Source organism: Peromyscus californicus, unplaced genomic scaffold (assembly GCF_007827085.1).
Source record: "Peromyscus californicus insignis strain IS unplaced genomic scaffold, ASM782708v3 Scaffold_1__1_contigs__length_55948999, whole genome shotgun sequence".
In the NCBI taxonomy this organism is placed as follows: domain Eukaryota; kingdom Metazoa; phylum Chordata; class Mammalia; order Rodentia; family Cricetidae; genus Peromyscus; species Peromyscus californicus.
The window spans coordinates 25038908-25054079 of NW_026294492.1; the positions used below are offsets into that span (position 1 = coordinate 25038908).

The window sequence follows — 15172 nt, forward strand, 5'->3', positions numbered from 1 at the left end:
TGCTGTACTACTATAACGTATTAGTTGGGCTACTTAATCAAGTGGTAGAATTTTTGCCTGCCATGCAGGAGACCTGGGTTCGATTCCTACCCCATGTACCTGATGGATGTGTTTCATTTTGCAGAATTTGGAAAATTAAAATATGTACACCATACCATTGACACTTACTCAGCATTTCAATGGGCAACTCTGAAAAGTTCTGAAAAGGCTGATTCTGTGATTACACACCAGTAGAAGTTACGGCCATCATGGGAATATCTGTACAAATTAAGACTGACAATGCCCCACGTTGGGTGGCAGATAATAGGATAATATTGCTAGCAATCCATGGAGTCTGCTTAATGATCAAAGGAATTTATTTGGGCATTAACTAATAAGAGAGAATAAAGGAATTTGTTGAAGGAAGGATGAGTCATGTCCAATGCTGTTCTTTGGCAAGCTCTGCCCTGGTCCATCCCAGCAACCAAAACCACAAGGTATGGAAGAGAGAGCTGCATAGGTGCATCCCAGGTCTTAATGGTCTTTGAGTGGCCACACCCCAGGAGCATGTACCTCAAGGTCAGAGGCAGGTGTAACAGTTACCTGCTACCTCACTAGGGGCAGTGCTTCAGGGCATGGCTCAAACAGCTCCCGCTACAATTTTTGTTTTGTTTTTTTCGAGACAGGGTTTCCCTGTGTTGCCTGTCCTGGATCTTACTCTGTAGACCAGGCTGGCCTGGAACTCACAGAGATCTGCCTGGCTCTGCCTCCCGAGTGCTGAGATTAAAGGTGGGTGCCACCACCGCCCAGCATGGCTTAAACAGCTCCCACTACAATTTATATGTAACATAACAAAATAGTAATTACCACCATGCTTGTTCCACCCTACTCTATATCTTCCTTGTTTTCTAGAAGTGCAGTGGTGCCTCATAAACATAAAAACCACATAAACACTGGTTGCTAGTCCAGTCACCAACCGTTAACCCTGTGATCATATCAGCACAGTATTGCTGTTGATGCTGTTACATGACGTGTGTTCTCACTGTATGTTTTCTCCCTTTTCTTCCTTAGTTCTGGACATGGCAAGACATGTGCCACTCTACCGGGCTCTGCTAGAGTTGCTCCGGGCCATTGCTTCTTGTACATCTATGGTGCCGCTGTTGTTGCCTCTTTCTACAGAGAATGGTGAAGAAGAAGAAGAACAGTCAGAATGTCAGACTTCCGTTGGTACATTATTGGCCAAAATGAAGACCTGTGTTGATACCTACACCAACCGCTTAAGGTACAGCACCATGTTTGTTTCTCTTGACTTTGCTTTTAAACGTTTTGAAAATAGTTCTGTAAATGTTTTTAGCTTTTCTTCTTTATTGACATTTACCATTTATACAGGCATATACACACATAAATTCAGACAAGCAATATATCAACATAAAGAACAAGTATCCGTCCAGTCTTATACCTGTGCCCTTTTATCACAATAGTTTATTATTTGTCCCCTTGAGTAATATAGATATAGATAATGGGTTTTACTAACTGTACCACAGTGTGACAATTGTACAAAGGATGTTAATTTCCCTCAGCACTGAATTCAGAGACACCTTTAAGTGTCATTTTATACACTCCAGTGACATTGTTCTTATTTCTAATTCCACATTAAAGATACTGCATTTTACTCTGCCTAGTTATTGTTGGGTGGTTAGGTTATTTTGTTATAACAACTTCATACATACAGTTTTGAAGTTTATATAAACCTATACAGGTAAATCTTAGTGTCCAATATGTGTGTGTATACATTACTTTTGTCATTTAGATACACGTTATAATTTATGGCATAACCTTTCTTAGAAATTAGAAAATCAGTCATTATTTGTTGGAGTTACAGTGAAGCTAATTGCTTATGGAACAGTAATATTTTTAATTCTCTTTTGGTCAAAGTTTATACTTGAAGATGATGAGTTCTGTTATGAAGAATGTAAAATCCAGAAAGCCTTTCTTTCCTTTTCACAGAGTCAATTTTCCTTGAAGATGGCCTTTAAAAGATAGTTTTTAAGGCATTTATATTACTGATGGAAGCTTTTGTGTGTATTAGTAGACTGCTAAGTCAATGAATGTTCTTTATCATCTTTGTACCCAGTTGTTTTGCAAGAATCTACAATTTAGGTGTTACAGGTTTAATTAATGCCGTTGAATTGGTCGCCAAAAAGAATGGTTCTGTTTTGGCCCAGTGTACTTACTCTCTGCCAGTTGGGCAGGGATCACACACTGGAAGGAATTAGGAGGCAGACTACTTGGTAAACACACAAAAAGCTATAGTTGCCGTCAGGAGTGGTAGCATATGTCTGTTGCTGCTTAGGCGGCCAGAGCAGAAAGATGATTGAAGCCAGCCTGTACAATGAAGAGAGGCCTTTTGTTTCTGTTTGTTGTTGTTGTTGTTAAAGATGAAGGTTCACGTTACTCTGTTACTAGGAAAGGGAGTTGGAAAGGTCCATTTTCGTTGATAATTTTCTGTTGTATAGAAGAAAATAATACTGTGTTTGGTCTGTTCTATTCTGTTCTCCCCTCCGTTTTCGGTTTTTCTGATTCGGGTCTAGGAAACCAGTGTAGTTCTGTTAAAAGAGTATTTTGCTACTATTGAACCAAAATCATACTGTCCAATTGAAGTGATGTCTTTAATTGAGCATCTTGTCCCTGCACTGTAATTAGTGTCTCTTGCTCCTGTACTCTAAAACATGTAGCTCTTAACTATATGTCTGTTAGATACCAAGATGGGGACCTGCCTTGCATTTCTCTGCCTTGTTTTGTTGTTGGGATAATTATTATATATGGCTATAACCAAACAGTAAAAATATATACTCCGGGCCAGGTGATACTGCATGCTTTGTAATCCTAGGACTCAGGGAGGCAGACTATTGTTTAAATATTTGAATTCAAAATATTGTTTAAAAGTATCTTTCTTTAAATTGTGTATATCCCTATTCTATAATGACCCTGGTGGATCCTGTAAAGGATCTATGACAAGGAACTCTAAGATATTTAGGAATAAGTTTTTTGCAGTGAATGGTAGTTAATATATACCCTTGTTTATTTTTGCTTTTCTTAATCCTGTCCATACAAAATGCTATATAAATTTTTGAGTGGATTTTTGGCTTCTCTGAAAATGTATTATTTCAGATACAGAATAACTGAATTTGTTTTTCAGTTAATTGTCTGGAAAACACATCATATTTCAGATTTAAGACTCATATAATAACAAAACACACATGTGAAACCACAGTAACTGTCCACAGAGCTTGTTTCATTTGTTGTTTTCTATCCATAAAGGCCTGTGTGGTGACTGGTCTTAGTAACCCCCTTAGTAACACCCTTTGCTGGGGTGTTTTGTGTTAAGTCTTGTGAATGTTGCTTGGTTAAGATCCCAGTGGTTTCTGTTGGGTTTTGGGGGGCTGTCTGATTAGAAAAGTCAAATCCATCCTTTTTTAGTCTACCAAGAGTTAAGACTTAAAACACTACCTGGCCGGGCGGTGGTTGTACGCCTTAAATCCCAGCACTTGGGAGGCAGAGCCAGGTGGATCTCTGTGAGTTCGAGGCCGGCCTGATCTACAGAGCGAGATCCAGGACAGGCACCAAAACTACACAGAGAAAACCTGTCTCTAAATAAATAAATAAATGAATAAATGAATGAATGAATGAATGAATGAATGAATGAATGAATAAACAAACAAACACTTCCTGCCTTTCTTTGAAAAAAAAAGTGTATTTTGTCTTTTTGCCAAGCATTAAAAAAAAGTACCCCCCTCCTGAGTTATTGTATTTGACGTTGATCATCTTAAAAGAAATTGTTTTCATTCTGAAGATCTCTGATTTGAAGATAGTAGTTGCCTACATGTACAAGGCTCAACATCATAAACACATACTCTCAAAAAAAAAAAAAAAAAAAAGAGGGATTGGCTTAGTGAAGACTAGAGGGTGTTTGTGTTCCAGACTGTGTAGAAAGTTAGCACTGAAAGAAGTCATTTCCTGTTGTAGATAGTTCCAGACTGAAAGAAGTCATTTCCTGTGCAGTAAACCCAAGGAATTTGGGTATGCCATTAAATGTATATGGCAGATAAAGCAAGAGAGAAATCAAGGCTAGATGAAAGGTCACAGATTACTTATCTTTTTTTTTTTTTTTTGGTTTTTGAGACAGGGTTTCTCTGTGTAGCTTTGCGCCTTTCCTGGATCCTGCTCTGTAGACCAGGCTGGCCTTGAACTCACAGAGATCCGCCTGGCTCTGCCTCCCGAGTGCTGGGATTAAAGGCGTGCGCCACCACCGCCCGGCCCAGATTACTTATCTTTAAAAGTGGTAATGAGGGCTAGCAAGGTGATTCCAGCAAGTAAAGGCACTTACTGGTAAGTCTACTAACCTGAGAGGATCCCTAGGATGACCCACATGGTGGAAGGAGAGAACCAACTCATAAAGGTTGTCCTCTCTCTTCCACACACGTACCAAGGCAGGTGCATGCCCCCTCAAATAAAATGCAATAAAAAAAATTTCAATAGTGATCTTATCCAATCTAATGTAATTTTTGTTACAGATAGGTGATCTCTGAATGTACTTGAATGGTTGGAATGGGAGGTGGAATAAGGCCATGAAAGGAACTTTCCATCTCAGCAGTTGTGTCCTGAGACTTGTAACTGAGAAATTTGGTGTTTAATAACATTCTTGCTGATATATTATGGACTTGATATAAAGTTAGTTCCTAGGTAGAAATACATTTCTTTTTTTTTTTTTTTTTTTTTTTTTTTTTTTTTTTGGTTTTTTCGAGACAGGGTTTCTCTGTGTAGTTTTGCGCCTTTCCTGGAACTCACTTGGTAGCCCAGGCTGGCCTCGAACTCACAGAGATCCGCCTGGCTCTGCCTCCCGAGTGCTGGGATTAAAGGCGTGCGCCACCACCGCCCGGTAGAAATACATTTCTTATTCAAGACATTTGACTTAAAAAGCAATCATGGAGCCAGGCAGTGGTGACAAGCAGATCTCTGAGTTCGAAGCCAGCCTAGTCTATGGAGCAGGTTCCAGGACAGCCAGGGATACACAGAGAAACCCTGTCTTGAAAAACCAAAATGAATGAATGAATAAATAAAGTAATCATGGGTTTGTAGAGATGGTTCAGCAGCTAAGAGTACTTGATATCTTGCAGAGGACCCAGGTTCAGTTCCCATCACCCACATGGGAGCTCACAAAAGTTGTAACTCAAGTTCCAGGGAATTGGATGCCCTCTTCTGACCTACACAGGCATGTATGCTGTGCACATACATTCAGGGAAACAAAACACAAAAATAAAAATAAATCTAATTTTTTTAATTTAATAAAAGCAGTTATATAACTCAGACTTCAAGTTTGCTCAGGATCCTCCTCAGCAGCATGCAAAATGATCCCAGGTAGAAGATCTATGAAATGAATCCTACTGCTTGGGCAGGAATCTATCAGTTCTAGGCTTGATGAGGCCCAGTCATTTGAGACATTGTATTATGATCTTTGAGTATACAGTTAGCAGGAATGAAAAAGAGAGTATATACTCATTGGAATGCTCTCGTATGTACTCTCGTTAAGGTTGTAAATGTAGGAAACTTGTGCAGCACCTAATTAAAAAAAGAAAGAAAGAAAGGAACAAAACCACAACCCTTTTTTTTCCTGAAGCCCTGTGTGTATATCATGGAATTTTACTGACCTAATCATCAGTCAGATAGTTTTTGTTATTGAAAACTAAAGGTCAGTTTTCGTAATTGGAAGGTTTTGGTCAGCAGACTCCGGAGTTCCTGGTAAGTGAAGACGCGGTTAGATCTTGAGCACCCATGCTGTCACTTACTTAGAGTCCAAGTAATCCAGTAACGTTTTAAGGAAATTTTCACATTTAAAGAGGAAACATCATGGCAGAAACAATGCCATTTGCCATAAGTGGACGATTAGTATTAAAATAAACTAACTTGAATAAGCTAGTTTTTTTATTTCTCCTAGAAATGTGTTAACCTATATTCTCAAAGAAGAAGCATAATTATTCTCTTCTTTGAACAGATTTATAAAAATACTGTGTCTTAGTGTTTGCCACATGTGTGTAGTGCCCACAAGATGTCAGAAGACAGTGTCAGCTTTCCTGAAACTACATTTAATACATGGCTGGAAACTGTTGTATGGGTGCTGGGAACTGAATCTAGTTCCTCTGCAGAGCTGAAAGTGCTCTTAACTACTGAGACATCTCTCCAGCCCTATTCTCATTGTTTTTAAAAGTGAAACATGGAAAAATAAGATTCATATATCCATCAGCAGATGATTATTTAAACAAAGTGTGTTCATGGATGTAAAGTCATGCAACAGTGGGAATTAATAAAGTGGATCTCTATTTGTAAGTCTCTTTAGGTATAGAAAGAACTCTGAAACATCACTTTGTCTTAAAAATGATTGAAATACTGTTTCATATATTAAATACAGTGTGAAACAATTGTTTAAGTTCAGAATTATTGAATGAATTTCATCTTTCAATTTTCAGTGTGCAGTTCTGTAAACCCTAATGCATGTTAAGATTCCTTTAATCCCAGCCATAAACAAGTCATAAATAGTTTGATCATTAAAAATTTGCAATTAAACCTTTATCCCATCTGTAATGCCTGGTATCCAAAAATGAAAAAAACACAAATGGCCAGTAAGTCATTAGAAGTATTCATCATCTTAGCTATCAGAGAAATGCAAGTAACTTGAGATTCCACCCCACTTCAGTTAAATTAGTGTACTTAAGAAAACAAATGGCAAGCCAGGAGGTGGTGACACACCCCTTTAATACCAGCACTCAGGAGGCAGAGGCAAGAGGATCTCTGAATTCAGTCAAGGTCAGGCTGGTCTAGAGATCAAGTTCCAGGAGGCCAGGCTATACAGAAAATTCCTGACTAAACAATAAAAAGATTTTAAAATAGAAAATACGAAAACAAATGGCAACAAATTCTAGTGAGGATGTGGAGACAGAAGAACCCTTATCCACTACCATATGACCTAACTGTGCTACAGTCCATATACCTCAGGGACTCTGTATCCTTCCACAGAGATGCTTGCACATCTGTGTGTATTGCTGTATTACTCATAAAAGCAGGGAAATTGAGCCAGCCAAATGAATGGATAATGAAAATGTATGTGCATATATAAAGTGGAATACAATTCAGCTCTAAAGAAAAGTAAAATTGTGAAATTTGCAGGAAAATGGATGGATAGGTTTGGCAAGTATAATAACTAAGGTGACCAGACTTAGATAAAATCTTTGTGATTTCCCTCATGTGGATTTTAGTGTTTAATGTTTGTATGTCTATAAGGTGAGTGTAATATATGAAACAAGCTAAGATACCTGTAATGTGACAACTTCTGGGGAGATGCAACACACATGTCTACTCACCTCAGATAGGGAGCCACAACAGACCAAAGTACAGATACCATGAATGTCTAACTTGGTGAACCATGAGTTTTATTGGGGTTACTTACAGGAGCAGAAAAGACTCAAAGACAGCTGCATCACCAAGGCACGCTGCAGCATAGGTGACAGTTCACAAACCTGGGAAATCTAGAACACACTGCTCAGCTGAAGGTCGCTCAACAGGTTGGAGAGTGCCCCTTCCAGGTGCTCCGTTCTTCTAAACCTCTTCCTGACACCTAGCTGCTCCCACCTCAGAGTCTTTGCCCTTTGGCTTGTCTGTCTTCTTTGCAGCTCAGCTCCTCTCCTCTGAGAGAGTGTCTCAGCGTTTACTGCTTACTCTGGCAGAGAGAGAATCTGGTCATTTTCAGGGACTTCCTGAAAATATTTAGAGTTGTTTACCTTTCTTCTTAAGGAGCTTTTCTATGGGATAAAATGTTTCAATTTCCGGGGAAACTGTTGTTGTTCAACAGACTACAGAAAAGAGATGCTCAGGGCTGAGGAAGGGGAGGGCGTGCTGAAGGAAAATACTATGTTACATGGAAGTGGAAAATAAAATGGAAATAAATAGAAGTGCTCTGTGATGCTGTTGTTCCGTATTTTAAATGGGGAGATTTGGCAAACTAAAAATTACCTCAGGTTTTACCAAGCTCTTTCCTTTAGTAGAGTTTTCTCTCTCTGGTTAGTTTAATACGTGGCTTAACCACCATTCGCAGTCTGTCTTTGTTTTGCTGAGACAGGGTCTGGAACTCACTTTGTAGGCCTGAGGCAGGAGATACTTTTGAGTGCTGGGATTCTAAATGTGCCACCACACCCATCACCACGCATAGTCTTCCTCCGCTTTGGGGACACACTGATTTTAAGAAGCTTTCTCTCTCCTGTAGAATGTAGAAGATTTTACAGACAGGAGAAGAGAAAGGAAGATGTCCATTACCTGTCTTACTCTGTTTTCCTGTTTCCTTCCTCTGTGCTTAATTGAAGACAAAGTTAACAGTGACACAAACCTTGGTTTCATTTAGTGCAGCTACAGTTTGAGTTGTTTTGTGTGTCTGTTCAGTACTTAAGAGCTGCCGTGCTCGCTTCGGCAGCACACAGACTAACATTGGAACGATACAGAGAAGATTAGCATGGCCCCTGCGCAAGGATGACACGCCAATTCGTGAAACGTTCCATAGTTAGAAAGAAAGAAAGAAAATTGTATGCCATGGCTTGACTTTTAAAATGACACAATGAAGGAACACAGCCTACTAGAGAATGTGGTGCTGGCAGGCCTTGCCCTTCTCCCCCATTCCCTCTGCCTTGCTAAAAACTGTTAAGATTACATTCGAAAGCTGGCCACCAAGGTCCTTTCTTTTACTTTTTTTTACAAATCTTCCTCCTGAGACTGACTACTGAAGTCCAGCAATCAGAAACCCCCTTTGGCTCACCTAATTAACATGCCCAATTAAAATTAAACATCTCATCCTATTATGGGATGTCCCCCTTTACCTTTATAAACTGCCATTCGCTTATGTGCCATATCTGTCTCTTCTTTTTCCAGAGGCTGTCATCCCTGCCCCCTTTCCTTTGTTCCTTTCCCCTCTCCCTCATCCTCTATCTCGTCTACCACCGAATTCTAGCCCATTCTAACACAGACCTCCCTTTTCCTCTTCTTAAGAATGAGACCTACAAGGTCACTTGCTGTCTTTTTTTCTGTCGGAGCCAGAAAGCAGCCATTTTAACTTTTCTTCCCTGCTTAAAAAAGGATCTCTCTGTGGAAACAGGTGTTTGGGTGTGGTTTGTGCCTAGCTGGGGTCTGGAAGGCAGCCCCCGCTGTGCGGGAGTCCCCTTTACACTCTGCTTACTCTTGAATTTTTGCCCACTTATCCATAGTGATTCCCAAGAATGCTTTGCCTGCATTCTAGCTACAGCACTTTACTGTGCCATGCTTTTCTTGTTGGTCCAGGGCTGGTTTTGGTTCAAAGTATTCCCATAATAGGGATTAAAATAACTTGCAAAAATTAGGGAATGGCTTTTTAATCTTTGAAAGGACCACTTTGTGAGAGCAAGGCAGTGAGTTTATTGAGTTCACTTCCAGAGTATGGGTGAGGGGCTGTTTACAGGAGTGTAGGTGATGCCAAAACAAAGTCTCACCCCGTGATAGATAACAGCCTTCTAGAAACTGCATTATGGAATCCCCCTTTAAATTGACTTTACATTTTCTGTATAGTCTGGCATCTCCCAGGATGTCTTACAACTGGGGGCTTGGGGAACCAGAAGGAATAATGGCTGGATTCTTATATAAGGGTCCTGTGATTCCCCTCTCCATCCCTCCTTCTCCTGTGGGGGAGTGCCAATAGCCCCATTACTATCACTATAGACCTAGCTACTTCTGTAATATGCTACTTGGTAAATTACCATGTTGTGTATGAAGGGAGAGGAGAGCTATGCCACAATAGTGCATTTCAAATATCTGCTCCCACTTTCAAGATTGTTTATACAGGGATTTTTTTTTCCCCAGAGTTTCAATAGTGAAATTGGGGCAGATCTCCTAAGAAGTGAAAGAGATCAGAAATAACAAAGATGTACAATGGGTCTGAATGGTTGTATAAAACCTGCAATTACATGTTTATTGCTGCACAAGTCCAGGGCTACTGTACTGAGTTTCATACCAATCATAAGGGATCAGAACCAGAATTTCATGAACATGAATTTCTGTAACTGTTAATTAGTGCTTTCCTTTTTTTCCCCCCTGCCAGTTTAAATTAATTTTGGTGAGTATAACATCTCTGCCTAAGCCCCATGCTTGTTAATTTCTTGAGCACAAGGCAGGCTTCATGACTGGGGATGAGTTCTAGTATAGTGTTGCATTTATCACATAATACAGTATCATTACTACTGGTACAGCCTTAAAGACAGGATCTTACTATGTAACCCTGACCCACCTGGAACTTGCCTTGTAAACCAGACTGATCTTGGGATTAAAGGTATTTGACATTGTGCTTGAATCAGCCTTAACTTCTTATATAAGATCTACACTTTTAAAATTGCTTGAAGATGGGTATGGTGGCACATTTATGCAATCCCAGCATTTATCATAGAAGTTTTGGGCTATAGAGTTGAGACCCTGTTTCAGAAACAAAAAAAATTAAAAATACAATCACTTAGATTTATGTTATTTTTGTTTTATCTAGTAGATGGAAAAATATACTTGCTTGACATAGACTGATACTATGAGAGCTTAAATCAGTAATTAACATCTGGGCCTGGTGTAGGACAGCCTTTCTACATGAGTTCCAGGACAGCCAGGGCTTCAGAGCAAGATTCTTTGTATCTTTTTTCTTTTCTTTTTAAGGTAACAAAGCTAGGATTTAGTTCAGCATCTCCTGATTCCCATGAAGTACAAAAATATTACTAAAAAATAGTGTAAATGAAGAAAGGTAAGTTAAGTGACCCAGTTTAGATACTTCTATATTTATGCACTACCACAACCAAATAATTCATTGATCATTTGGTTTCAGACTTGTATAATGGCTAGGTTGGAACTGTAACTGTTCCTCAATAGCTGTCTGATTAAATTGAAACTACAACTTACTGTATTAACTGATTGAACTTATAAATTGGGCTGGAGTGATGGCTAAGTGGTTAAGAACACTGACTGCTCTTTCAGAGGACTGAGGTTCAATTCCCAGCACCCACATGGCTGCTCATGGTCTGTAACTTCAGTTCCAGGGAATCCAACATCTGGCTTCCTTGGGCACCAGAAATGCACATGGTGCAAAGACATAATGCAACCAAAACAAAAACAAAAACAATTTTTAACTTAAAAATCATTGTCTTAGTATTTCTACCTCAGTAATAAACTTTTATGTAAAATGGTCATTCTGGTTTTTTGGTTTGGGTTTTGTTTAATCAAATTGCATTACATTAGTTCTCTTTTATCTCTGAAAAAAATAAGAGCTGGAGGGATGGCTCGGTCTCTAAGAGCACTAGCTTCAAAACAAAGTCAATGTACAAAATAATGGGTTATGCTATATCTCAAGCAGTTTTTTTTTTTAGACTTATTTATTATGTATACAGTGTTCTGTCTGCACGTATCCCTGCAGACCAGAAGAGGGCACCAGATCTCATTACAGATGGTTGTGAGCCACCATGTGGTTGCTGGGAATTGAACTCAGGACCTTTGGAAGAACAAGCAGTGCTCTTAACCTCTGAGCCATCTCTCCAGCCCCTCAAGCAGTTTTAATATTGAATTTGAATCTATTGCTTTTAATTTAGAACACAGTTCTTAGGCACATCATAGATAAGTAGCTTGTTTGTGTTATCTAGAGATTGTCAGAGCTGTCAGGGACTCTTTGGAACTCAGCTTCCCACCTTTTACAAATTAGGAATAAAGGTCCATATAAATTGTGACTTAGGGTGCTACAATCAAAATTGTGCACTCCTGATACTGCAATCAATGTATTCCAAAGACCTGTTCTGTTTGTTACCATACCAATTCAAAATGGTAGTGGTGGGGTACACTGGATTTTGAGCCAGATATTTGTGGTGTAGAAAAAATAATTTAAATATAAGCAATGAGTTAAAAAAATTTATGGCCGGGGCGGTAGGTGGCGCATGCCTTTAATCCCAGCACTCGGGAGGCAGAGCCAGGCGGATCTCTGTGAGTTCGAGGCCAGCCTGGTCTACAAAATGAGTTCCAGGAAAGGCGCAAAAACTACAGAGAAACCCTGTCTCGAAAAAAAAAAAAAATTTATAGGATTTGAAGAAAAACCCAAGAATTAATTTATAATTAACATAATATATAACATTAAATTATAATATAATAAAATATAAAACATCTCCCAGGCCAGTGAGAAGACTCCATGCCTGTGACTTCACTCATATTTACATCATACATACAAACATGCACAATAAATAAAAATCTGAGAAAAAGCCCCTATTCTATTGATAATCTTTGGAAGCACATGAAATAGTATAGATTTTTACAGTTTTTCTGATAGTTTCTGTAACATCCATTCATTTTCATTCTCTGAAGAATTTGTAAATTAGAACTATGATAGAGCATTAAAAGGCAATATATTTCAATTGGTATGCATTCTAGTTATACCTTATAATTAATTAGTAGAGTACCAAACCATATTTTTTTTAAAGATTTATTTATTTTATTATGTATACAGTGTTCTGCCTGCATGTATGCCTACAGGCCAGAAGAGGGCACCAGGTCTCATTACAGATGGTTGTGAGCCACCATGTGGTTGCTGGGAATTGAACTCAGGACCTCTGGAAGAGCAGTCAGTGCTCTTAACCTCTGAGCCATCTCTCCAGCCCTCAAACCATATTTTTAATACTTAATATTTCATGGCCAGAGAGCTAGCCCAATTGTTAAGAACATTTATTGCTCTTATAGGGCCAAGATTCCCAGCACACAGGATGACTCACAGCCATGGGTAACTCTAGTTCAGGAGATTTGACACTCTTTTCTAGTCTCTGTGTGCACCAGGCACAAATATAGTGCACATACATGTGGGCAAAACTCACTCACACATAAACTAAATAAAAATCTAAAAAAAGAGGAGCCAGATGTTAATGATGCATTTCTCCTTGCTACTTGGGAGACTGAGTCAGGAGGTTTGCAAGTTGAAGGACAGGATTAGCAACATAGCGATGGATTCCATCACCTCTCAAAAAGAAGACACTATTCCTTTAATAAAAGGATTTGGGGGCTGGAGAGATGGCTCAGAGATTAAGAGCGCTGCTTGTTCTTCCAAAGATCCTGAGTTCAATTCCCAGCAACCACATGGTGGCTCACAACCATCTGTAATGAGATCTGGTGCCGTCTTCTGGCTTGCAGGGATATGTGCAGACAGAACACTATACATAAAATAAATAAATAAATCTTTTTTTTAAAAAAGGATTTGGAGTGTGAATAATCTAGTCATTGTGCTTTATGTACTTATCATTTCCACTTGAATGAAAATGTAATTGTCTAGTGTAACAATTCATTCTTTTACCTACCAAATGTTTATGCTGTGAAGATATTTTGGACTCCTTTGTTTTCTACACAGTAGCCTGGGTGAGATGAATTTCCTGCTGGTCACTGCAGCCTGTGTAATCTCACAATGGAGTCAAAGTATAGCCATTGGTTTCCCTTTTGAGGAAATGTGAGCCTTTCATCACCTTTTCAAAGGCAGGAGCAGTGATTGTTTTATCTCTGTACAAATACTAACTATTGGACTACAGTAGCCAAATAATCATTCTGCATTATTCGGTATTTCATGGTTCACCAAAAATTTGAGAGACACACTTGCTGCTAATCAGAATTAGGCTTAATTGCTGTTATAGCAAAACACATGTGACATTCAGTTTGTGGTGTTCTGAATGTAAAACTTTTCTTTGGCAATACTCAAGTGAGCATTCTTAATTTCCACTTTTCTTAGCAATCTCACAGCGTCTTGGTGAAAAGAAACCCATCATACTTAAATAAAATGTTATTTAAAATGCCAAGTGCTGGTGGTACATGCCTTGAATCCCAGCACTCGGGAGACAGAGGCAGGTGGATCTCTGTGAGTTTGAGGACAGTCAGGGCTACACAGAGAAACCCTGTGTGTGGATGAGGGTGGGGCAGAGATACCCCATTTCCTTTAAAAAAAAAAATCAACTGAAGTTGAAGTGAGATTATTTGACCTGTTCTCTGAAAAATAAAAAGTAAAAATCGGATTCTCTTATTCTCTTTTAAGTTCCCTTAACATTGACCTTATAAAAGTTCAGTCAGGGCTGGAGAAATGGCTGAGAGGTTAAGAGGACCTGAGTTCAATTCCCAGCAACCACATAGTGTCTCATAACCATCTATGATGAGATCTGGTGCTTTCTTCTGGTGTACATGCAGGCAGAACAGTGTATACATAATAAATAAATAAATCTTTTTTAAAAAACAGTTCAATCAAAGCTTTTCCTTTCCTTACCTCCGACTTGGTGCCTGTTGAGAAAACTGTCCTAGTTTCTTCTTGTGCCTCTGCCTCTTACAGACAATATAAAAGTCCTGATTCCCTAATCAAGACACATTGACAGAACCACGTCTTAGGCATTCCTTTTAAAAATGGTGACTTTAGATAGCTTCAGTTGTCTGTCAACAGTTTCTGTTTTGTTTTTAACTGTGTAGCTCTCACTGGCCTGGAGCTCACTCTGTGGACCACCCTGGCCTGGAACTCACAGAGATCTCCCTGGCTCTGACAACCTTTTTAGTTTGTGTTCTAAACAGTGAAGCTGGTGTTTATCTCCCCACCTTCCCACCCCAGCTGAGGACTGAGCCCAGAGCCCTTGTTTCCACTGAGCTAAATCCCCAACCCCACTATTACTTCGTGGTTAAGTTGGGTCATTCCTTAGTAAACTGATGACCTATATTATTTGTGGTGCTTCCATTTTGTGCACACATACAGTGCCATTACTGTGTCTGGTGGTATATTCAGGACCTAATATATTGGAGCTAAAAAAGCTCCTATGCCTGTGTTGGAAGTACTTGCCAGTGTCACTCATTTATTCTTCCTAAGGCATGGAAGCTTTCTGCTCACCCCTCCCCCTTCATTTAAATCATTAAAAATTCAGCTGGCACTTGAGGTTAGAGAGAGTTTAAGTAAGACTAAAAACAAGTATTGTTGAAACCTAGGCCTAAATTAATCATGTCTCACAGAGGTCCTTGTTAGGCATGTTTTACCAGTTACTTAGATTCTTTTTAGAGACGCTGGAAGCAAGTAAGTTGTCTACAGTAAATTTTTTTCAAGAGA

At 39.2% G+C, this 15172-nt stretch overlaps 1 protein-coding gene and 1 non-coding gene across 2 annotated transcripts in view; both read left to right on the forward strand.

The window, feature by feature from the left end:
- Positions 1-15172, forward strand: part of Birc6 (baculoviral IAP repeat containing 6) — a 205629-nt gene that overhangs the window by 152265 nt on the left and 38192 nt on the right. Inside the window, 1 exon segment of the mRNA XM_052746262.1 lies at positions 1051-1261. Within this exon segment, the coding sequence (XP_052602222.1) occupies positions 1051-1261 (211 nt within the window).
- On the forward strand, positions 8482-8588 carry LOC128116119 (U6 spliceosomal RNA). Its single transcript, XR_008220379.1, has one exon. It is a non-coding gene; the product is annotated as a U6 spliceosomal RNA (small nuclear RNA).